Source organism: Euwallacea fornicatus, chromosome 17 (assembly GCF_040115645.1).
Source record: "Euwallacea fornicatus isolate EFF26 chromosome 17, ASM4011564v1, whole genome shotgun sequence".
Lineage (NCBI taxonomy): Eukaryota > Metazoa > Arthropoda > Insecta > Coleoptera > Curculionidae > Euwallacea > Euwallacea fornicatus.
The window spans coordinates 1,040,172-1,062,175 of NC_089557.1; the positions used below are offsets into that span (position 1 = coordinate 1,040,172).

Consider the following 22,004-nt stretch of genomic DNA (forward strand, 5'->3'; position numbering starts at 1 on the left):
ATAATACTTTTGCTTCAATGTGAAATTTTGCCTTTAATTAATGCAATATGTCTTCAAACGGGAAATTAGGGTTTTAATAAGTGAATATCACATGTTAATATACTATCGTTATATTCTCCATCAACCTTCACGAGTATGTATCCTTCTCCTTCTGCCTAATACTGATCTTAGACGATAACTTACTTCTTGACTTTGCAAGTTCTGAAACGAACGTAATGTACAGACATCTGACATCACTCCATCCTCCAAAAGTCTCCCCAATTGTTCCTCTCCTCCTCTTTAATCCTCGTCACCAATATCACCATTCGTCGTCATCTCCAAAAAGCTAAATAATTATTATTCTTAGCCGTTTTTCGAAATTCATAGTTTTGGTGTAATAAATTAGGTATGTGAAAACTGCGTAAATTGGAGAATTTTTCAGGTGTATTTTGGAGAAAAATGGTAAGTACACAAAAGGGGAATTCTAGTCATAGTCAGAGGCGGACAGAGGGTACCGTTGCAAAGATACTGAGAGAAATTGTGTTTGTTTTTGTTCTCCTTTCACCATTAGCATTAGCAGACACTTCATTGCAATAATTAAGTGAATTCTACATATGTACAGTTTTCTTGGTAATATCTATATACTGGGTGTCTCCAAAATAATGTCCAAATAATAGATTCTTCCTATTAAAATAAAGCTAAAGTGTGTTATAAATATAAATCCTTCAGTGCTTGAGTTCACTCTAGAAATACTTCAGAAATAATTCTAAGACCTTCTGCTTACTTCCTCTATGCCAATCAAGCATATGATTAAGTGGTTGACAGACCAACAATATGTAATGTAACAGTTGTCTCAAGCTACTAGCTCTAGACTCAATCCACCCATTACTGACTTATTATGGGAGTAAGATTTCAGTATCTTCAAGGTATACACCTTGCAAGTTTATTGGGCAGTAAATTGTAAATTCTGTAAATTGCTGTTTGAGGATTTGCACTTGGACTTAGAAGGATATGACTCTGCAATAGACTTCTATATGTTGATTTCAAGATTAGTGTGAGTGAATACTCAGGAATGTTTTCAGATTCCCTTCTCGTTATCATACTGCATCCTTGATGGTAGAAGAACAGCTGATTAACTGATGCTTTTTCTAATTAGTGGTTTATTGCTTAATCCTGTATTATTGTTTTACTTGGGACTGAATCAACAATAAACTGAAACATTTGCGATTTTACTTCTCATTTAATGTTCCGTTTGTCTGTACAGTCACTCAATGCCACCTAACAAACCAAGTTTAGGATATTTTACTACTTTCTGAACATTTTCCGCTCTGAATTATTGGGGAATTGTTCCATTACAATGTGATTTTTTTTGTTTGATGTTTGTTGTTTTAATCAATGTGTAATTGGCATGACCAGCATGTATTAGAGGACATTTTATTTTAGTTTTTTAAGGGAACATGGAAAAATTTCCTTTAAAGCGCACCTCTGGACCTCAGCAATCCTCTACCTATCAGGCTGTTAATAAAAAGGTACGTAATCAGTAATTTCCTATTTGCTAATTTTTTTAATCACACCTGCGACCTTGCCACTGAGGTATCCTTTAAATGGCTGCTCAACCATATAATTGATACCTCTCCCCTCCTCTGAAGAGATAACGCTGAACGTGGCAACACGGCAAATCTAGATGAATCAATCCAGGCCTTAATATTGATTTTGAGGAGCGCGCCCCCACTGGCCCGCTTTCAGAGGCATTCACATTGGCTTCCAAACATCAACTTACAAGAGTTTATCTGCGGACTGAAAAAAACATGCTGATTTTCGTTGCATTTTAGCATATCAACGGTAACCACAGCAACCCTCGTCCCTTCGCGGATGACGAAATGATTGACATTAACACCAGCAACGGGGATCACCATAGACCCACGAGACTCGAAACAGATGATGATGGCATCTCACATTGTGAGGTTCAGAGTATTTGAGATTGAACTAGTGAGTAATCTTTTACTATAAATTATAGATTCTGTGTCCTATGGGGGCATGACGGATGCTTCTACTGACATCCCTGGAATTGGGCAGTATGACGATTTCCACACAATTGACTGGCAGAGAGATATCGCCAGGGATCGCATGCGTCATAGGTATACTCTCACGACTCAAAACGTTGTCAGATTTGTCAAGTTTTTCTTGTAATTTCAAGGCACATAGTAAAAAAAAAACAGGACTCCTTTTGGAATCTAATTGAGGGGGCACACGATGCCTGGTCGGGATGGTTGTGCGTACTCCTAGTGGGGCTGTGCACCGGCACTGTGGCCGGCGTGATTGACATCGGTGCGACTTGGATGACTGATCTGAAATTTGGCATTTGTGCCCAGGCCTTTTGGTTCAATCGGGAGCAGTGCTGCTGGTCCAACGAGACCAGCTTCGAGACGGGGAACTGCTCACAATGGCGCACATGGCCCGAGGTTTTAGGACAGGCCAAAACCGGAGCTGGACCCTACATAATTTCGTACCTCATTTATACCACGTTGGCGTTGCTTTTTGCCGCTCTTTCAGCCTCGTTGGTTAGGATGTTTGCCCCGTATGCTTGTGGTTCGGGTATACCTGAGGTGAGTAGCTTTGGACCAAAAACTTGTTCTCTTAGAATCATTATCAACGATGTAAACATACCGAATATTCAAGTACGAGACACGTAAATGTAGGCAACTCACTATACATATTAATCTACATGGCTGTAGTTGACATATTAAGTTAAGTTTACACCGCAATTTTTGGTTCATTTTGTCGCTTGTCGAAAGCGTCAAAAATTTAGCCCGAACCCTTATTAAATAGAATTTTAAGATAAGGAACACGTATAAGTAAAATACAGCAATTTCTCTAGATTAAGACCATCCTAAGCGGCTTCATCATCCGCGGCTATTTGGGCAAATGGACTTTGCTCATCAAAAGCGTCGGTTTAATACTCTCAGTGTCAGCAGGTCTCAGTTTAGGTAAAGAGGGCCCTATGGTGCATATTGCCTGCGCCATAGGCAATATTCTGTCATACCTTTTCCCTAAATATGGTCGTAACGAAGCGAAAAAGAGAGAGATTTTGTCCGCATCGGCAGCTGCCGGAGTGTCCGTAGCTTTCGGGGCTCCTATAGGAGGGGTGCTCTTCAGTTTAGAAGAGGTATAATAATCGTGCTTTTGAGCTTAATGTATAGATGACTTCATTTAGGTCAGCTACTATTTCCCTCTTAAAACCCTGTGGAGGTCCTTCTTTTGCGCCCTAATTGCAGCCTTCATCCTCCGATCGATTAACCCATTCGGCAACGAGCATTCTGTGCTCTTTTACGTTGAGTACAACAAGCCTTGGATTTTCTTCGAGTTAATACCTTTCATCGCTTTAGGCGTCATTGGAGTAAAAAAGAAACATAGCTTTTTTTACCCCAATAACACCTTTATATTTTGCAGGGAGTTATTGCCACGATATTCATTAAAGCCAACATCTATTGGTGCCGCTTCAGAAAGTACTCGAAACTAGGCCAATACCCAGTGACCGAGGTTCTGGTCGTCACAGTTTTGACTGCCCTTATAGCGTTCCCGAATCCCTATACTAGAATGAATACCAGCGAGCTGATTTACTTGCTTTTCAGCCAGTGTGGCATTGCGAATTCGGACCCCATATGGTAAGAATGGTTAAATTGAATGCGTTTGGGTAAATTGTGCTTCTTCAGCGACTACAACCGAAATTTTACAAACGTGAAGTCTGCCATTGATTTAGCTGCTGCAGGCCCAGGGGTCTATAAAGCCATGTGGCTGTTGATCGTGGCTTTAGTTCTGAAGCTTATAATGACCATTTTTACTTTCGGCATGAAGGTGAGAAAAATGACAATACCGGATGAGGTCACGGAATAGGATACAGCAGGCCCCGTCTCTGGTTTAAAGTAACTTGTACGACACTGCTTTTAAAATATGCCGCCATTTTGATTTCGGAAAATGTCTCTTTCGTCGCCATTTTGAATCCTAACAGCGGATTGTGATAGCTCACCAAAAAGGAAATTTCGCGCTCTCTATTAATCTACAAAATGACCGCCTGCTCGCATTAAAATTTAGAAAATTGAAAAATGCTCCATTCCCTGTGTCACCCGGTGAATCAGATATGTGGGATCAATTGGAGGGTTTGTTAGGTTCCCTGTGGTTTATTTATCCCGTCCCTGTGTCTGGGCGCCATCGTGGGACGTATAGTGGGAATTTTCATGGAACAATTGGCTTACAATTATCCCAAAAACTGGTTTTTCAGCGGGGAATGTTCTAGCGGGGACGATTGTATTACGCCTGGGTAAGTCGTTACCTAATACGCAGTAAAAGTGGTTTAAAAATTCTTTTGAAGCTTATATGCCATGGTGGGTGCAGCTGCCGTCCTCGGAGGCGTCACACGCATGACCGTCTCCCTGGTAGTAATAATGTTCGAACTTACCGGAGGGGTGCGCTACATTGTGCCTCTAATGGCAGCTGCCATGGCCAGTAAATGGGTGGGCGACGCCCTGGGCCGCCAAGGCATCTACGACGCTCACATAGCACTTAACGGTTACCCGTTTTTGGACTCTAAAGACGAATTTCAACATACAAGTTTAGCGGCCGACGTCATGCAGCCCAAGTACATGATGATGTTCCCAACCAAACTAAGTCAGTTAGAACGGTGATGTTTTAGGCGTAACGAGACTCTGAATGTGATAACTCAAGATTCCATGACGGTGGACGATATTGAAGCAATGTTAAAAGATACAGAACACAATGGGTATCCCGTAGTGGTTTCTCGGGACTCCCAATACTTGGTGGGATTTGTTTTGAGGAAAGACCTGAATTTAGCTATAGGCAAGGCTTTAGTGAATGTGGTTGGATGTTTGGAAAATTGGGATTTTGCAGCAAACGCCAAAAGAATGGTGGAAGGCATCTGTGGGCAGTCGCTAGTTTTGTTTACTAGCGGGAACCCGCCCCAAACCTTAGGGCCTCCGCCTTTGAAGTTGAAAAAAATCCTGGACATGGCGCCCATCACCATTACAGACCAAACACCCATGGAAACGGTGGTGGATATGTTTAGGAAATTGGGGTTGAGACAGACTCTAGTCACGCATAATGGGTAAGAGAGAGTGTCTAGTGAGTTTTGCTATTTATAATACTTTTGTTCCATAAAGGAGATTATTAGGAGTAATAACGAAAAAAGACGTCCTGCGGCATGTAAAACAGATGGATAACGAGGACCCGAACTCGGTTTTATTTAATTAAGCCCAAAACTCGTATTTTTATGATTTTTAAAGAAATTTAGTCGTACTTTTTATTAGTTCAATTAACGGACGCAATCCTATTGCACACATATTAAATTGTTTTAGCAGTAATTTTATCCATTGTAAAATATTGTAGTAGATTTAGATCGTATTTTCTCTTATTATGTATTGAGTACCCTAACCCATGGAAGTTCAAGAGAAACCTGATTTAATTCAAAAAAAAGCAATAAGAAACTCATTAATTTTCATCAGCCTTCAAGTCTTTGTTGGTAAGTACAGACTATTGTCTTCCTTATTTATTTCATACATTTCAACCGTATCCCCTCCTCTTGGAAAGGTAAAAACAGAAACGACTGTAGAAATTTACCCCTAATGATGTATAAAGTGATTGTGATCGATGTGTACGAAGTAACATTAAGTTGCACTGTTAAGGAAGAGATGTAAACGACACGCTGTATATTTTTATGTATATGTTATTGTAATGAATGCTCAGATTAATGCATATAATAAATCGTTTTTATAACTGTAGCGGGGGCGTTCTCGATAATTAATTTAATGCAGGGTCTGTGTTTATTCCCTAAATAAAAAGCCATTCACCTGCATCTGCTCAAACAATACTTTTTTAAATAAATCGGCGATACAAGATACTAATTTGTAAATTTAACTTTAGACCACGTTATTCATTCTTAATCATGGAAAATATATTTACGTAACGATGTAAAATAAGGAATTATACAGAAAGAGTAAGTCCTTCCTAACGACACCGAACTTGTCAGTATACCGATTCACCTAACTAAAATTTCGAGTTAAATAACATAAAATCACAAAGAAATCTCACCAAGCATAATGTAGCCGTTTTAAGGCCAACTTAGGAATATAGTTTTCCTAATTAAAACTGATTTTCCGGTTCAATTTTCACTCTCGTTCTCGGTCCTTATCCCGAAATCACACACTAAAGAGAAATGGTCGCTGGGATAACTCAAGTTCGGGACTCTGTTTTCCCCTATGTCCTTTTCAGAAGGAAACTCCAGTACCCCCTCCAAATCTAGCTTGTTTTGCGTGTAAAAGACATAGTCAATAGTGTGGCATATTTCACCCTCCTCGCGAATTTTCCACGTGGTATAGGGAGGCTCTCTATTAGCAGAAGGAACCCTAAAAAATTACTTCCCAATAGTAAGCTTATATCCCAAGGTGACTGCCCCTTACCGATCCTTGGGACTAGTACTGTTGCCTTCAGCGTAAGCACTGGCAAAATTAGAGTCTCCTTTTAAAATGGTAGAGTACACAGGTTCCTCGGGCTCTGCATTAAAATCTCCGCTCAGGATAAGAGGCCTGTCCCCGGCTTTTTGTTCGACAAACTGCAGCAAATCCTTGCCCTGTTCGTTTCTTAACGTGGCTAAAAGGGCGCTATGTTTGGCTTTTAAATGGGTAGTCGCCACGCAAATTTCTTGACCCGTCTGTTTGATTTTCAGAACCATTAAAAGAGCTACCTGAAGGAAGAAAACGATTAAATTTCGGTTGTTGGTTTGTGCAGAAGATACTCTCTATCATTTTATCGCGAAAAACTCACCTGATTACTTTGTATTCTCCAAATTTCCAAAATCCTAGTTTCCGCTCTGATCAGATCAAATTTGGCAGATCTAAAGAAAATGGCGCAACCATCTGGACCATTGTTGTTGTGAATGTAAAAGCAGGGAGAGTCGGGTTTAGGGAAAAACATGCCCTGATAGCCTTGAGTGGCCAGGACTTGCTTGAGAAAGTTGAAGTGATCCACCTCCTAATTAAAGTCACTGTTGAAGAACTAATTAGCAGACGAATTGATACATACTTGCAAACATATGATGTCTGGGCAGTATTCCACGATTTCTTCTACTACTAAGTATTTCCTATGGTTCCATTCTAATGCTTCTGGGGGACACCTTGCAAAGTTATCATTTTCTTTTCCTAAGGCTACAAGTTCGAATCATAGGTTAGACAGAAAAGTGTATTATTTATAGTTATATACATACCTTGAGACAGCATGTTCCATTGAAATATCCTGAGACTGTAGGGACTGCTAATGTAGTCACTGCAAGCTTCAGTAACAGCATTGATCTTCCTAAACTTGATGCCCAAGCTGTCGCTCTCGTTATTATGGTTACTCAGTTTCCTGGGGGCCTTCTTAAAGGCCCTTTTGAACATCAGCTGACCATAAGGCCTTTTCTGGCAGAACTGCAAAAGCTCATTTCTGCTGAGGCTTTTCGGCAATATCACGTCGTTGTCCTGACAATCGTCGTTTGGGATCTTTGGGGTGGAATTGAAACTGCCCATTCTGAAAGGAAAATCCCGATTATTGCTGTGTCGTGATTGAAATACACACCCAATTTATATGCGCACATGTAACTCACCGCAATAACAAATTTGTAATTTTTTCCCGCACATTCTTTATCGCCAAATTGTCGAGAACCTTATTGGTGTTATCACTAAAAAAGTCAAAATTTTCTTCATCCATCAACATGATGGAAATTACAAGTAGAAAAATTAGTTCTTGCTTCGCTTTAGTGCAGTGATAAAGGTAGCTATAGTGGACCGGTATGTATAGTAGGTAGGACTGGCACTGCATAACGACATGTCTTTAACTTAAACTTCCTGATGCTTGCGGCAGAATTTAAAAACATCAAGGCAGTTTTTGCAAGAGAGGTACTGTTACTAAGATTTGCTTTCCAGTGTTGGGTTTTGCAAGCTCTAGTCTAATTAAAGGTGCCGTTAATGGCAAAAGTTTCGTAATATTAACCCAACTTCTGGTACTTCTTAAATCGGTAATTAAAGCAATTGCAGATTGCAGTGCTAAAACTGTTTAAATCATATGTTGTGTAGTGAAATGTAGAGTAGTAAGAGGAAACAAATGAATTATGTAAATAGCAATTGCCCTGAGGTGATGGATCCCCTTTGTAAATATTAACTAGAAGAGAAGCTGTTTATTGCGCATTTTAATGATTTCATATGTCAATATCAACTTCTTGACTCACTGGTGAACGTAATTCACTATAAACTCCTCTTGAAAAACACACTCCGTTTCGTCATGTTTCACACAACTCATAATTTTATTATTTATTGTTTATTGATATATTTGTATGATCACATTATTCCGTACTCCCTAAAAATATATTTTAAGCAAGAATATCCGCAATGACACCGCAGGTTGCCGGCATTTGTAGGACTACGTCAAGCTGGAGCTGGATCATGTGATTGGAGCTAATTTTAGCAGTTTTATTGATAAAACAAACAACAGCGTTTACGAAACATTAGTTGAATTAAACGTGAACAACGAAGGTATAACTAGAGGGCAAATGGAAAAGACTTACTCTCATGTATGTGTAGTAACATGCCGATTTATCTGAATTATTTACTTGTGATTTGTCGGTCTTAAATAATGGGTAGTCAAGATTTTACCGAGTGAAACAAAAACCATGACACACTTTTTTTTAATATGCTTAATTTCAGATTCTATCATTTATCATCCGATTCAAATAAACTGCGTACTAAAATCTCCTGTAATAAGTTTTTTAAATGAGAATGCTTTAGTGCATGCCAAGGTTCACTCAGTTAATTTGCAACAATTGTTTTGTCAAAAATTCTGAATAACTAAGTGTTTTTCACAGTACAGTCAACTTTATATTTGGGTTATAAGGATAGTTGTTTTATCATAGGGAATTACCGCTATCATTAAAATTAGACTTTGGATGTTTATCTAGAGATATTGCGACAAATATTTAAATCGTGCGAGATTTATTGCATACAAAATGATAATGGGAATTTCTAGTTCAAAGGCCAATGGTAGTTTTGTTGCAGGGAGAGGGGGGATTCGAAACACCTATATCTTTAAGAAAAATGTCCCATTAGCGGAAAAGAATTTAATTTATTCGCCCCTTCACCATTTTCATTCTAATTTGTCCTTTAGGGACGTACATATTTCAGTTAATTTCAATTCATTAATGTGCTCGAGGACCCACATTTGTCCTTATACATTTAACTTTTGTTACTTTAATCACAATTCCTAAAGCCATAATTAACTTATTAGGACATTGATTCTTCCCAATGTGGGATACAAAGGCCTTTTCGGTTAAACCTGAAAGCAGGCATTCAGGGTTGCGTTCCTAGACATCCGCGGACATTAGGGAATTTCACGGAAGTGATATTTCACGTGGCCATTATGGTTCGATTTCATTGGTGAACGAGAAGTCTGCCATGTTTAATAATGCCGGCTTGATTTTTATTTGCATGTTTGTCAGTATTCAGATTTTAGAATTTTATTATTATTCTTTAAGTGTTTTGTTAAGATAAAGGACTGAATCAGACAGTATTAGTGAAGTTAACTTATTGCTGGCGATAAATGCGTGTTCAGCAAAGCGGTAAATGACTGTAAAACGCAGGTAAGAGCACAGAGCTAAATTCGCAAAATTACCAGCGTCTACCAAAAGAAATTAATAATATAAACAACTAAAAGAAGCTTGTTTTACGACAGACATTGGCAAAATAATCCTAAAACAAGTTTTATTATTTGTTATTATTAATGGATATAAATTGTTTGTTCATATTTTTCTTACACACTTCTTCCATATGAATCAGTTTCTGTCATATTCATTACGTTATATCTTTATCAAAAAAATTTACATCTACACATGTGGATTAATTCGCGGTCGATGATGGATTAGATGTTTACCGAAAACTCGACTAATAATATTTCTGAAAATTCTAAATATAGTTAATGAGGTCTTATTCTATCAACCTAAAACATTTTCAGCAATGCAACGTTGCCGGTTCTATGAAATTAGTTGCCATTACGTCTGTTTTTGATAGGCTAACCCATTTAATACGTTAGAGTCGCTCCTACGTCTCTACGTAACCGGCAACGTCTCATTATTCTGTTCTCGGGATTATGGTGATAAGAAAACAGCATTGCCTGCGTTCTTCACAAATATCTAATTTACCATCGATCAGTATCATCAGAATCAAGCTATATCAACTCGAAAGTTAGGTCCTTTTAAATGATGACTCTCTATACTTTTCAATTTTCTCACATGAATGTATAGAAAATTTTAAATTAGTGCTCAAAACTGTCAATTTAAACGTCAAATCTTGTCAAAGCAACGTTGCCCCATACAAAATTTCCATCCGAACGAGGAACTCATGAGCACCGTGTGATGCTTCCTTTCCCATTAATATGTTGCCTTAGCTTTACTACTTGAACAGTGTGTAATCCACTATCGTCAGACGATTCATACTTTACCTTGGAAACGAAGTCAACAATCGCTCAAACCTCCTCGCCGACATAAACAAAGCCCGTCTAGACGCCATTTTTCCGCCACTTAGAACGTTTGTGTCTCTATGCAAATCCTTCGTACTCAAATCTCTTTAAGATCCCCACTAAAGTATGCTATAACGATAGTGTCTGCTAAAGTACATCACAACACTGACGCAGGGAGGCATCATTAGTGGACGGCCGTGTCTGAGCGGAAACGTCGTTGGTCTTTGATCTGGTGACATCAGAGCTGTTGCTGAAGAATTGATGTTTGATGGGATTGAAGCGCACGTAATGGTAAGTACGATACATATACAGGGACACTGTACTCTATAACACATCAAAAACCGCTTTCTGTCTAGTGAATTAACGGAAGCTATTGGGAAATTTATTTGGGTTATCTCGTTAGATAATCGTGACGCTATTATTAGGTAAGTCGCGCAATTGGTAGTTACTTTAAATAGTTATCGTAATAACCAGGTTAAAAGCGAATGGTGGTATCTCTTGGCGATACCTCTTACCTCACCAAGTACAGCAGGACTTCTGGAGGAGGTACGAATTCTTCGTTCTCATTGATATATCCGTGCTGCAAGGCGGCATTCTTGGCGGCGATACGCATTTTCGCTTCCGGTCCGGTCAACAGAGTTACCTTGGACAAGGTCTCGGCTAAATCTTCCATCTCGTGCAGTTGCTTTTTTATCGTCTTTATGTCCATGGTACAATTATTTAATACCTCCATAGTTCGCGATTTAAGTCATGTGCGCATAACGAAAATTTGCCAAAAACTGAGCTGGACACGCTTAAATTAACCGTTTATATTGTTTTCACCTGTAAATCAATTTTGCAAGATCGATTCGATAAGTTTATTGACTAGTTGATTAATGAGAAAACACATTTTAATGTCCACCATCGAACGACCATTTCTAATAATAGTATAAGTAACAATTGCCGTTTAACTTTAAGCCGAAACTCGGATTCTGGGTGATCCTATAATTGATAAACTCGCTCGCTAAACTGAATCGGTCACTTCGGACAGATGTGATTTTATACCGTGCGGAAGTATTTAACAACGACCTTTAGGCAACGCGAAGAAAACCTCGATATTTCTGTAATGGTCTTTTAATTAGTCTTTTTTTGTATCGGTTTCAGATCGTTTCATGTGGGCCGAAAATAGGCTGAGACTTGTAGATTTGATAAATCACTAAAGCCAAGAGATGAATATGATTTTCCCCGGAAATGGGTGTGCAAAAATATGGTTTCATGCGATGTGTTATTAAGTACCGACCTAACGTCGACCACCAGGTGACCCTGTATATGTAATAACAATAAAACGCTAATTTAAGCGGTATACTTACAAATGGGATGCATGTACTATTTTCCTTTTTGGAATTACAATTAAAACTAATTAATTGTTGCCTTAAATCTTGTTTCGAAACGGCCGCGCTAAATCCTTTTTGATCTAAATAGGACGGCCTTTGTCGTATTTACCCTTTTCGTTATATAATTGGGTCAATTATGATTGATCACACGTCGTCTTCAATCGGTTACAGTTGTGTTAAAAATTAACAAGCACATTTAGAAACTTTCTTCGACCGACGGCGAACCCGATAACACTGCAACAATCCACATGCAGACAGGCATTAATTTTACTGGATCATAGTTTTTTAATGGCTCATCAACAGTCTTTGTTCCTAAAAGATTATTGTTGATTATTATTAGATAGTTTTAGCCTTTTACGTTAGGAGCAAAAGGTTGGTGTTATACACGGTGAAATGAATAGAATGGGTATGTCTAAGTTTAAATTGTTCAAAAAAAAGTTTCTTGACAATTCGGTGAGTAGAGTTGTATTCTTCGTATTATATTTTAGTCACCGTAGTACTTCTAGTGATAGATTGATTCCTCTATTTGCAATGGTTTTTATTTTCTTTTTCGCTTGTTTTTTAGTGCATGCAATTGCATAGTAAGTAGAGATAAATGCATTTGTTTTTATATAACAAATGTTTCAATTTTTTGAAAATTCGGCAAAGAACACATTCTAATTTTAGTACTCTGGCGATAGATGGTGCCACATATGCACAATGAAAACTCATTTACTTGTTGAGCTATTTATTAAGTCATGTAATAACATCGAAAGTAATGATACAAACGTCTTGCTTTCACATAGGCAACGTTCCTTGAATATTTTCCTTAATGAATTTTTAGTTACAGCACAGTCTCATGAACTGCCGCATACCGTTAATATGCTATTTATCTCTAATACGAACTGAGAATTGATAAGAATGTATATTGTAAACGTTTGAATATCCTTAGGGAACAAGGTCAACAAGAGCGACCGACCCATTATGGGGGGCATCTTTGAGTCAAAGTTTATCGGCTTTTGACACCCCTCCCCTGTGCTTTCTTTAAACACATACGCAGATAACACAATGAACACAAAGTCTAACAAATTAGTGTTTGTAAGCCTAAAACGGTAGGTTGTGTTTTTTGAGAAGTAACAGACTTTGCAGCTCGCAAATAATCAGATAACTCCCGTTGGAAAAACAACAACCTACGGTTCACAATATATGTTATATAAATTTGCCATAAATAATAAGCCGCATGCGTTCTAATTTTCTAAATTTATCTAACAAAGGTCACCAATTCTCCTTAAACCTTCTTCTGAAAGTCGTCAGATTAATTTAAAATTTCAATATTATTTAGTTAAAATTTTCAAATTCCTGGGAAATAACGTAGTGTTATGTAAAATATTGATTTCTCAATATAACAATTTAATTTAGTCTAGGAAATACATGATAAAAAGGTTCTAGAACGAGGTTTAATATAAACAAATAAAAATTTCTTCGTTCGGCTTTTACATGCATTCATTTTTATTAAGAACTACCACGTAATAAATATAAACACAATCATAATTAATACCATTAATTATGTGTTTTCTGCATAATAAACACATGTGACTATACTAAATTAAATATTTAAAACGGCTACATTTTACCCAAAAAAAAAAGCTCTAAATGAATTTCACTTAAATGATCTCGTTTATTGTCTGACATTTATTGACTCTTATAATACTTAATGCTACATGTTGTTAGTACAAAATCAATTAATTTATTTAATTTATGGGAGGAATATTTAATATTCCAGTTTTTACGGTTAAATTTTGCATTATTATGTACTATTGATATTTAAATTTAACAAAGCAGCGGTAAAGCTTTTTTAATACGCTGACAACCAGCAATACACACAGAGCCATCTACTTGTCAGAGTTCGAATTAGTATTTTTCGTGTCGAAGAACGCCTGAAAACGTCTTTGTCTTTTTCGAATCAACGCTTCAAAAGCAGATAGATGTAGTTCGGGATTGTTTACTTGAAATATAGTAATTGTGATTGGTTTTTAACCTAACTTATGATTTCGTGGGGCAAGTTTGTTGTTTACCGCAAAATCAAAAATAATTTATAATTATTTCATCAAAATGGTAAGAAATCCTTTTAAATGCAATTGAAACGTTATAGTAAACAATTCAACTTGAATTCCTTAGCTTTTCTATTCGTTTTTCAAGTCACTTGTGGGCAAAGATGTGGTTGTTGAGCTGAAAAATGACCTGAGGTAAGTCGGACTAGAAGGTTTGACGTTTTTTTTTATAGCAAATCTAACATAAACAATGGAATTGTAGCATCTGTGGAACGCTGCATTCTGTGGACCAATACCTGAATATCAAGCTCACAGATATCAGTGTAACAGATACCGATAAATATCCTCACATGGTGAGTATCTAATAAAAATGTTTGACACTTACTGGGAATTTGAGTAGAGGTTTTATGGGTCTGATGATCTCAATATATCTAGTTCAATGTTTGGTTCTTTGAATTGAAAATTGTCAAAAATAATGGCACAAGGGGAACCAAAGGTTAGTTTAGCTAGCCTTCAGTGGGAAGATGAAAAGATATCTTTTAGACTTCCTTGAAAAACTGACCTACCAATGGCAAGCATATCTTTGAAGTCAACAAAAAATGAATGTCTTTGGTGGCAAGCTTGTGGCTTTATCAATTTGTCCTCAAATTAAGCATTATTATATGTCTATAATTCATTTAGTTCTTCTTTAGCGTATAAATGACAACAGTCAAGTGAATGTCAGCTTATCCCCAAAGCAAATGTGAGAAAAAATTAACAATCTGCCTCAAACCTATAGAACATATTTACTATTGATTTGCATGCATTTCACTTTACATCTGCCAGTTTTACTTTCCCAGTTATCAGTGAAAAACTGCTTTATCAGAGGCTCAGTAGTTCGTTATGTCCAGCTGCCAGCAGATGAGGTGGATACTCAGCTGTTGCAAGATGCAGCCAGAAAAGAGGCATCGGCCCCTACTCGGTAATTTTCACTCAAAGAAGTGGTTTTTTTGCTTGGTATTAGTTTAAGGACTCACCCACACATGGGGTAAATTTTGTATACAAGTTAAATATTTATTTCAACCGACATTAAATCTTCCTTTGCTTACTTCAGTTGAGTTTTTTATTCAATAACCAAATGCGAATGTTTTAAAATATTTTATTTGAAATATACATAATAAAATCTAGACAATATGAAACACTATATTATTATATTTGGCATAATTCATCGTCCATCACAATCAATAATTCGACCAGATTTGTTTCCTAAATCGTACAAATAAGCATGCTCAGTGAAATAAAACTCCCAACAACAAAATGACTAGAATGATCAGTTATTTTTGTAAAACATTTATGGTAATTGAAAATATTTTTAATGTTCCGTGTTGAAATAAGAATTCTGCATGAGGTAGAGCTTATCGATGGGGTTAGCGACATTTCCCGTAGACGTTGAGTTATCATTATGATGAGACTGCGACTGCAGATCCAAGTTTTGTATAGACATTGTGTCTGAAGTGGCCTCATCTAGATGATCGAAGTTTGTACTATCGTCAAGGGATATGTCTGAGCTGCAGAAAGACTCCCCCGAGTGGGCGGGATAGTTATCTATATATTTTAACTCTGATTAATTATTGTTACGTTGAACTGAGCAAAATCTTACCGTCAGGAGAGTAGGGCATATTAGGATTGAGCGGTTGTCCAGAACCGCCATAGCCTAACCCCATACCAAACTCACTGCTCGTGGGACTGGCCTCTTGTTTTATGCTCTTCTCTTCTTTGTCGCTCTTTTCCTTGTCACTGGGAGACTTCCCGTCGTCCTGCTTTTGTTTGCGTTGGATCTTCTTCATCTTAGCTCTTTGGTTCTGGAACCAGACTTGCACCACCCGGACGCTGAGGCCTGTTTCCTTGGCGAGAGCCTCTCGCACTTTCCGGCACGGTTTCGGACTCACCTATAATCAAGAATTTAGTTGATTACGTCACCGAGTAGAAGTTCTTGGTGGTTACCTCAAAAGACGCCTTAAATTGCCGTCTTTGAGCGGAAGTGAGGATGGTTCTAGGTCTTTTAGGGCCTCTCCTCCCGTCCCGAGGCCTGCTATTTTCGTCCAAGAGGTCCTCGTCTCCACTATGCGTTTGCTGCATTAAGTACAGTTCCTTCTCGAAGTCTTGTCTGCAGAAGAGTTGACCGGCCCGTAAGACAAATTGTTCTCCTTTTTGCAGGGGTTGACAACAGACGACGCACACAAAACAAGGCAGGTGGTAAACGTGTTGTTGGGCCCTCATGACCATCTCCTGAGGTAACAGCCGATCTCCACACCTCGAACATTTCACTCCGAAAATCCTGCAAAATTGAGAAAATACACGTGCGGCTAATCGCACCCGGCTAAGAAACGTACCACGCTGGGGAAAAGGGACAAAAGATCCGGGACAACAAAGGGGGCTTTGGGATGTTATTAACCGTACCGACGCCTCGCGACGCTTATATTAGACGCCTCCGAAAGCCCCAAAACGAATATTTAACAGAGACGTGCAATGCCGGCTGAGCAGGCATATTTTATTAAAGAATTTTTATTCTTTTTTCGCCGGCACAAAGCGTATACTCCGGCGTATCCGTTCACGTGGATTTTATGTTCCAGATGGGGCGAAATTGCCATTTCCACTACTCTGGAAAAATATTGCGCCATTTTTTCCCCGAGTGGATGCGCTTATATGGAGTATTTCAGCTCCCAACTTACCTATCGTAATCAGCCTTGCAATACAATTTCATATTCCTAGTATAACAGGAATTGGTCAGTAAAATGCCGCACACGTTGCAGCATAGACAGTGCTCGTGCCAGCTGGCTTCGGCTACTCGCATGAGGTAGCGATCGTGGATTTTGCGACCGCAGCCCTCGCAGGTGTCCTGGGTTTGTTCGCGCTTAATTAGAGAGGCGGGATTCGTTAAATCTGCAACAACAAATTATAACAATGTGGGCAAAAACGTTTAAACATTAAAATTGAATCGATTAAACACACTCGCGTCCCACGGTGGGTTTATTAAGGGTTCGGAAGCTGACAAGATAAAGTTTCTCGAGTAATAATCATGAGGATTTGGGTGTGGGATAAGTTGGGGATTTTCTCGGTTTCCGGACGAATAAGTTTTGGGAATGCCGGGGAAACATGATAATGAATTTGTTTGCATTATTTGTATATAATGAATTAAGTGTTTGAGCACTTCGGGATTTGCTAATTTTCGTTAAAATACGTAGAGTTGCAAAATACACCTACCATTTAGCTGTGAAAGATCAGCTGCAAAAAATGACGCACTTTCGCCGTATTGTCAAGAAATTCATCAAAGAGTATTTTGATCCGTATGCGACCTAAAATAACATTATATATTATTTTAGTTTCAATTTTATTTCATTTTAACTTTAATTTTATGACTTAGTCATACTCCTTCAATTAAAAAAAAAGAGCTTTTTCTACTTCTCTTAGTTTGTGAAATATTTACTGAAAGTAGAAATTAGGGAATTTCACGTGCACATCTTCACCTACTTATTCTCTAATACGCAGGTAGGACTCGTAGAAAGTCAAACTTATCAGAAAAGCCGAAGTTCATTGTCAGTTTACCCATTTTGTTCGTTGAAAAGTGTATTCTCCATGTTGTCAAGAAATTGTCTGCGTCGTGGCAAAATTTAAATGGTAGTTGCTCTAATCTCATATATTTTTATCACGTTTTTCTATGTCGAGTAAGTGTTTCCTGTGCAAATACCCGTGAGTTTTTCCGAGCTCATCCAAGACGATCTTTCAATAAAAATGCGCATATTTGACGTTTTTCCACCCCTCGCATAAGGAAACGGGTAATTTGTAGCACGTGTCGGCCTCCATAAAATATCGCGAAAGTAAAACTGTCAAAGGGCGAGACCAAGGAAACCGAAATTGCTTCCTGGATTGGACTATTTTTTCACCATGAGGCGCATTAAAGGGTGCTTTCAGGCAACTATTGGATAAACCTATTGTAAACACTCTTTTTCCTCGCAGTTTTTCCAGTTGAAGTCGCAACGAAAGAACGGATCACTCTGAAATGTTCTTGTGTCTAAAGGGTTCCCGTGGAAACTTAAATTCAGTAGACAATGAGTACCAGCAGAATGCTGCATTGATCAAGTTCTTTCTGCATTAGGTTCTACGAAATTTGAAAAAATTGCTTTATACAGGATTTCCCATATTAAACTATGCAGTTTAAAAGGCAAATAAAAACTTTCTAATCAAGGTAAAAAAAATCTTATTAGACTAATTAACTATAGCTAATTCTATGGGCCTTATCATTAATTTAGATAATTATTATTTATTTTCTTTAAATCATGCGTTTAAATGCTCTCCACCAGCCTCTAAGCCATTTTGAATTCTAAGTTCAAAATTTTGAATTACCCGGCGAAGCAAACCTCCATCTTGATCTTGATCGACGAAAGGAAAATTCATCAATTTTGTTAAGATTTAAATTAATTGTCGAAGTGAATAGTTCTGTAATGATCATTTAAACAATTTTTTCCTCCTTGTTCGTCACTTACGCGAAAAATCTCGCGAACTGTTTATCAAAAAACTGCGTAGTCCAAAAGTCGTTGTTTGATGTGGTGTAGCAACAATTCTGGATCTAAAAGACCGAATTCCAAATTAAACTGCAAGAAGAGATTGAGATTTGCTCCACCGGCGATGCAGGATTTTGAACTTAAAGTTCAAAATTGCATTGAAGCAAAAGGCATTTGGAAGACATCGATTTTTGAAAATTGAACAGTCATATAAATTGATGAAAAATTAATAAAAATTTCCTACATATTACTTCAATTAAAGATTTATTGACTTCGATTAGAAAATTTTTATTTAACTTTTAAAGTGAATAGTCTAATATGGGCAACTGTGTAGTTCACGTGAATTTCGGATTTTTAAGTTATTTGAGGTTCCTTCGTATCTAAAGTAATCTGAATAAACCCACAGTAAGTTGCTGCAGTATCCGTTTCCGAGATATGACGATGAAGTGACGTGGAAATGACGCGTATTTGGTAACGTTGTAAATAGGGGAGTCGTCACACGCCATTTTGACGTCATTTGCCGGGAACCTTCTGCTGCTTAAGAGCAAGAATCTGGGGCTGGCTTATATCGATATACTTGCCATAAAGGCTGCAAACCAATCTAGATGAATCCAAATTAAGACCAAATTATTACTATTACAGAAACGCTGGAGCAGAGCTGTTGCATCGGTCAAATTATCGGTTTCTATGGAAACCAGCTTGATATTTTGGCCTTAACATGGTGTATATACTTAACGTCAAGGTGGACCTTAAAAAGTCGTTTTATATGGGAATTTTTAGGTCGCCTTGGTTCTTGGTTTAGCCTACAGGTTAACGGAGATTCAGAAACCTCATTTAACGGAAAGGTAAGGTCTACGCATCGCTTGCGACGGAAACTCGCAGTTTCTCGGTACGATATTAAAGAAAAATTGCAAATTTGACAATGCCAAATACAGATGGCGCCATTTCGAGCGCATCGCATGGAGTCCAATCCAAGGAGTCTCGGAAGTTTTATTTGATTTAGTGCATATGCGGTTGCCTAATTTGAAAATTTGGTGATCGATGAGAAATTCCGCATTTGACGGAAAATTGCAGCCGTTTGATCCAAAATTTACCCGATTGTGGCAAAACCAATCTAAAATGCCATAGTCATACGCTCCATTTGGCGCTCATTGGTGTGGAAACTATGCCTCAGTGGCTCTCAAGTTATTCCGAGCCCCATCATCATGTTAGAAGGTGAAAACCAATATTGACAAATGAGATACTGATTATCTTATGTTCAGAGACCGAGAAGGAGCTCTGTAGTTAATTCGGAGATAAGTTCGAGAATAATAGAGGTTGAGCGTTTCGATGGAAACTAGCTTCGCACTCGCAAAGGTCCAAAGTCAAGTAGCGGCAGGCCATATTCGGGAATTTTTAATGCCCCCGACGGGCCCATCGCCCATCACCTACCTGTTCTTCCGTTATACTCGGGCCCCGGCATGGTCCCACCATGATCGGGCAACATCGCCGGATTCAAGTTCATGTGATGCGGATAAAACTCCAGCATTATCGATCACAAAATCACCGAACTTCACAGTCACAAACCCGCAAAAAAAATCGCACAAACCCACGGGACAATCGAACAGAGACTTCGGCTGAACTGTCGCAGAAGTCGACACCGATTGTCAATGCCAAAAAGGGGGTTGTGGCGGTCCACCCAACCAAAGGGACTCGCCCCACCCCAGACGACTGTTTTCCATCGGGGGTGGAGCTTTGGCCCAGTCCCTTAGCGCCCAAGCCTGCGCAGCGCGGCGCATCCTTCGGGAGCATGATGAGTTTTCGGGGTTATGATCTGTTGTTTCATAGGATGGGTTTTCGATATGTGTTTATGGGGTGTCGAGAAGTATTTATGGGTAGAAAATAATGGTTTGTGCTGAGCTGATATATGGGGTGTTTTTATGTTATTGTTATTGTCGTCGTTTTGAGGGTTTTATGTTATTTTGCTCGCTGGAAGTTATGGTTAAGCTGAAATTTGATTTTCTACTCCAGTGACGGTCATGGTCATGATGGTGGAAGCCCCTGTAGCGATTTTCTCCCTATGATTTTCCTGAATACGTCCATGTCATGACTGAGAGGCCCGTTCAGATGACGTCCCAACGAGCGGAACCTGCCGTGTACTTTTTATACCTCCCTGTATGTGATTGCTTTTCCGTGATTTTTATCATTTTCCCCTCAAAACGCCCTCAGCTCCACTGGAATTGGTGTGCAAGTTGTCTCATTTTGCTGTGGAATAAGAGTGTCGCAGTTGCGCCAAATGCCCCTTTCATACCGAAAAGAAATGAGGCATTTTAGGTTAATTTAGGTATACTGAGATTACTCCAGGAGTATTCAGGTTCCTTCGGTGTTTTCAACTAATTTCTGGGTTGCTCAGGCTTGTCGTTTAGTTGTCCCAAGGATGTGCTAAATTATGTCAATCTGAAGCTATATCGGCAGCAGACCTAAAGTAGCCTGAAATCACTTAATCGGATGGAATGAAATTTTTGATTCGAAATCATTGAGTCAAATCGAGGTCAGTCTGATGGTCAAACCTCTACTAATATGAATGAATCGGACGGTGAGTCCAGACTCTTCTAGTCCGTTAGTCTAGACCGAACTAAATTCATAGGTAATCGGGGCAGTAATCTAGGGTGAGATGGAAGTTCAATCCTATCCTAAACGAAGTAAGCTTGACCAGTCAACCATGCTGCACCCGTAATGTTTGCAGCCCTGACCAATAAAAGGCATTTTGCCGGCGATTGGTAGGCCTCTGGTACCTTAAATCGGCATCTTCTCTTTTCGTTCCACTCATGAGTTAAAAAAGGAAAATATGCTGATTTGGGGTGCCACCCGCCAACTCAAATCGCTTTAAGTAAGCCTGAAAAATCCAGTTTTAAACGCTCGAACGAGACATTGTAAATCCGAGCAAGTTTTGTAATATTGCGATTTTCCATGGAAAAAAGTATGGTTTGAAAACTCTGTTTAAAAAGCGTTGAAAAGGTGCATATTTGATCCGCATATATCTCGAAAAATGAGAGAGGTTGATACGTATTTCGATAAATGAATGCAACCTCAACTCCACGGTGTTTGCTAAAGTCATGCCTCCACGTGCCCCCAGGGCTTTCCGACTTTTAGCCACTCGGCAATCGTCCCGGCCGAGGGCCCAAATTCGAACATGTTTTTGAGAACTTGCACTTAAGTTGGTGCGACCAGGCCGTGTTCCCACGTGCGCCTCCCGACCGTTCACCCTCCAACGCCCGAGCCCGACTTTCGCAAAACTTCATTTTATTCACGGCCCTCAATGTCACTGCCGGTCGATAAATTTTCCTCAGTTGCAGCTTTTAGGACGTTGCCCCTAATTAGTACACATATGAGTTTTCCAAAAACTACGGCAATAGCGAAACTCGTGGATGACCAATGGCCGTTTTGTGCAACAATCTCGTTGTATAAAGCTGCGACATGGAGAATTGCGGCCTTGGGTTCTTTGCGAGGGTAGAGATGGGCGCTGTGTCGATCGGGGGCGATTTCGCGAA

The 22,004-nt window shown here is 38.9% G+C and overlaps 4 protein-coding genes and 1 long non-coding RNA gene across 11 annotated transcripts in view; 3 read left to right on the forward strand and 2 right to left on the reverse strand.

Moving 5' to 3' along the window:
• Positions 1-251: 251 nt before the first annotated feature.
• On the forward strand, positions 252-5,771 carry ClC-c (chloride channel protein 3). Of its 2 annotated transcripts, XM_066292123.1 has the most exons (14): positions 252-441; positions 1,423-1,508; positions 1,812-1,938; positions 1,997-2,117; positions 2,177-2,585; positions 2,858-3,145; positions 3,194-3,376; positions 3,430-3,644; positions 3,693-3,834; positions 4,146-4,297; positions 4,349-4,615; positions 4,670-4,833; positions 4,885-5,098; positions 5,154-5,771. In XM_066292123.1, the coding sequence occupies exons 2-14, from the start codon at positions 1,437-1,439 to the stop codon at positions 5,242-5,244; spliced, it is 2,445 nt and encodes an 814-aa protein (XP_066148220.1). In that variant the 5' UTR covers positions 252-441; positions 1,423-1,436; the 3' UTR covers positions 5,245-5,771. The 2 variants fall into 2 exon arrangements, with proteins under 2 accessions (XP_066148220.1, XP_066148222.1); XM_066292125.1 differs by lacking the exon at positions 1,423-1,508.
• Positions 5,586-11,547, reverse strand: cu (curled). 6 transcript variants are annotated; one of them, XM_066292132.1, is made up of 7 exons: positions 8,252-8,561; positions 7,631-7,705; positions 7,253-7,554; positions 7,072-7,193; positions 6,814-7,020; positions 6,450-6,733; positions 5,586-6,395 (listed from the first exon to the last, which is right to left on the reverse strand). In XM_066292132.1, exons 1-7 carry the CDS (start codon positions 8,320-8,322, stop codon positions 6,152-6,154), a joined length of 1,305 nt encoding a protein of 434 aa, XP_066148229.1. In that variant the 5' UTR covers positions 8,323-8,561; the 3' UTR covers positions 5,586-6,151. The 6 variants fall into 6 exon arrangements, with proteins under 6 accessions (XP_066148229.1, XP_066148227.1, XP_066148232.1 ...); XM_066292130.1 differs by lacking the exons at positions 7,631-7,705; positions 8,252-8,561 and adding an exon at positions 11,046-11,547; XM_066292135.1 differs by lacking the exons at positions 7,631-7,705; positions 8,252-8,561 and adding an exon at positions 10,513-10,654.
• The window catches only part of LOC136344570 (uncharacterized), a 28,588-nt gene continuing 17,266 nt past the window's right edge, over positions 10,683-22,004 (forward strand). The window contains exons 1-2 of the long non-coding RNA XR_010732981.1: positions 10,683-10,821; positions 10,887-10,955. This is a non-coding gene — a long non-coding RNA (uncharacterized lncRNA). The remainder of the gene's footprint in view (positions 10,822-10,886; positions 10,956-22,004) is intronic.
• LOC136344569 (U6 snRNA-associated Sm-like protein LSm2) lies at positions 12,394-15,025 on the forward strand. Its single transcript, XM_066292144.1, has 4 exons — positions 12,394-13,997; positions 14,061-14,128; positions 14,196-14,286; positions 14,773-15,025. Exons 1-4 carry the CDS (start codon positions 13,995-13,997, stop codon positions 14,896-14,898), a joined length of 288 nt encoding a protein of 95 aa, XP_066148241.1. The 5' UTR covers positions 12,394-13,994; the 3' UTR covers positions 14,899-15,025.
• Lmx1a (LIM homeobox transcription factor 1 alpha) lies at positions 15,056-20,104 on the reverse strand. The gene is made up of 5 exons (XM_066292137.1): positions 19,906-20,104; positions 16,645-16,855; positions 15,917-16,250; positions 15,573-15,861; positions 15,056-15,517 (listed from the first exon to the last, which is right to left on the reverse strand). Exons 1-5 carry the CDS (start codon positions 20,000-20,002, stop codon positions 15,285-15,287), a joined length of 1,164 nt encoding a protein of 387 aa, XP_066148234.1. The 5' UTR covers positions 20,003-20,104; the 3' UTR covers positions 15,056-15,284.

Excerpts from the sequence above, each read along its gene's own strand:
- ClC-c (XM_066292123.1), top strand. The coding sequence starts at position 1,437 with ATGGAAAAATTTCCTTTAAAGCGCACCTCTGGACCTCAGCAATCCTCT. Across the intron at positions 1,509-1,811 it reads ATCAGGCTGTTAATAAAAAG|CATATCAACGGTAACCACAG; the intron begins GTACGTAATCAG and ends GTTGCATTTTAG. Across the intron at positions 4,834-4,884 it reads AGACCTGAATTTAGCTATAG|CAAACGCCAAAAGAATGGTG; the intron begins GCAAGGCTTTAG and ends GGGATTTTGCAG.
- Lmx1a (XM_066292137.1), bottom strand. The coding sequence starts at position 20,002 with ATGCTGGAGTTTTATCCGCATCACATGAACTTGAATCCGGCGATGTTG. Across the intron at positions 16,251-16,644 it reads TGCAAGGCTGATTACGATAG|GATTTTCGGAGTGAAATGTT; the intron begins GTAAGTTGGGAG and ends TCAATTTTGCAG. Across the intron at positions 15,518-15,572 it reads TATGCCCTACTCTCCTGACG|ATAACTATCCCGCCCACTCG; the intron begins GTAAGATTTTGC and ends TAAAATATATAG.
- LOC136344569 (XM_066292144.1), top strand. Across the intron at positions 14,129-14,195 it reads GAGCTGAAAAATGACCTGAG|CATCTGTGGAACGCTGCATT; the intron begins GTAAGTCGGACT and ends ATGGAATTGTAG. Across the intron at positions 14,287-14,772 it reads CCGATAAATATCCTCACATG|TTATCAGTGAAAAACTGCTT; the intron begins GTGAGTATCTAA and ends TTACTTTCCCAG.
- cu (XM_066292130.1), bottom strand. The coding sequence starts at position 11,263 with ATGGAGGTATTAAATAATTGTACCATGGACATAAAGACGATAAAAAAG. Across the intron at positions 6,734-6,813 it reads GGAGAATACAAAGTAATCAG|GTAGCTCTTTTAATGGTTCT; the intron begins GTGAGTTTTTCG and ends TTCTTCCTTCAG. Across the intron at positions 6,396-6,449 it reads AGTACTAGTCCCAAGGATCG|GGTTCCTTCTGCTAATAGAG; the intron begins GTAAGGGGCAGT and ends GTAATTTTTTAG.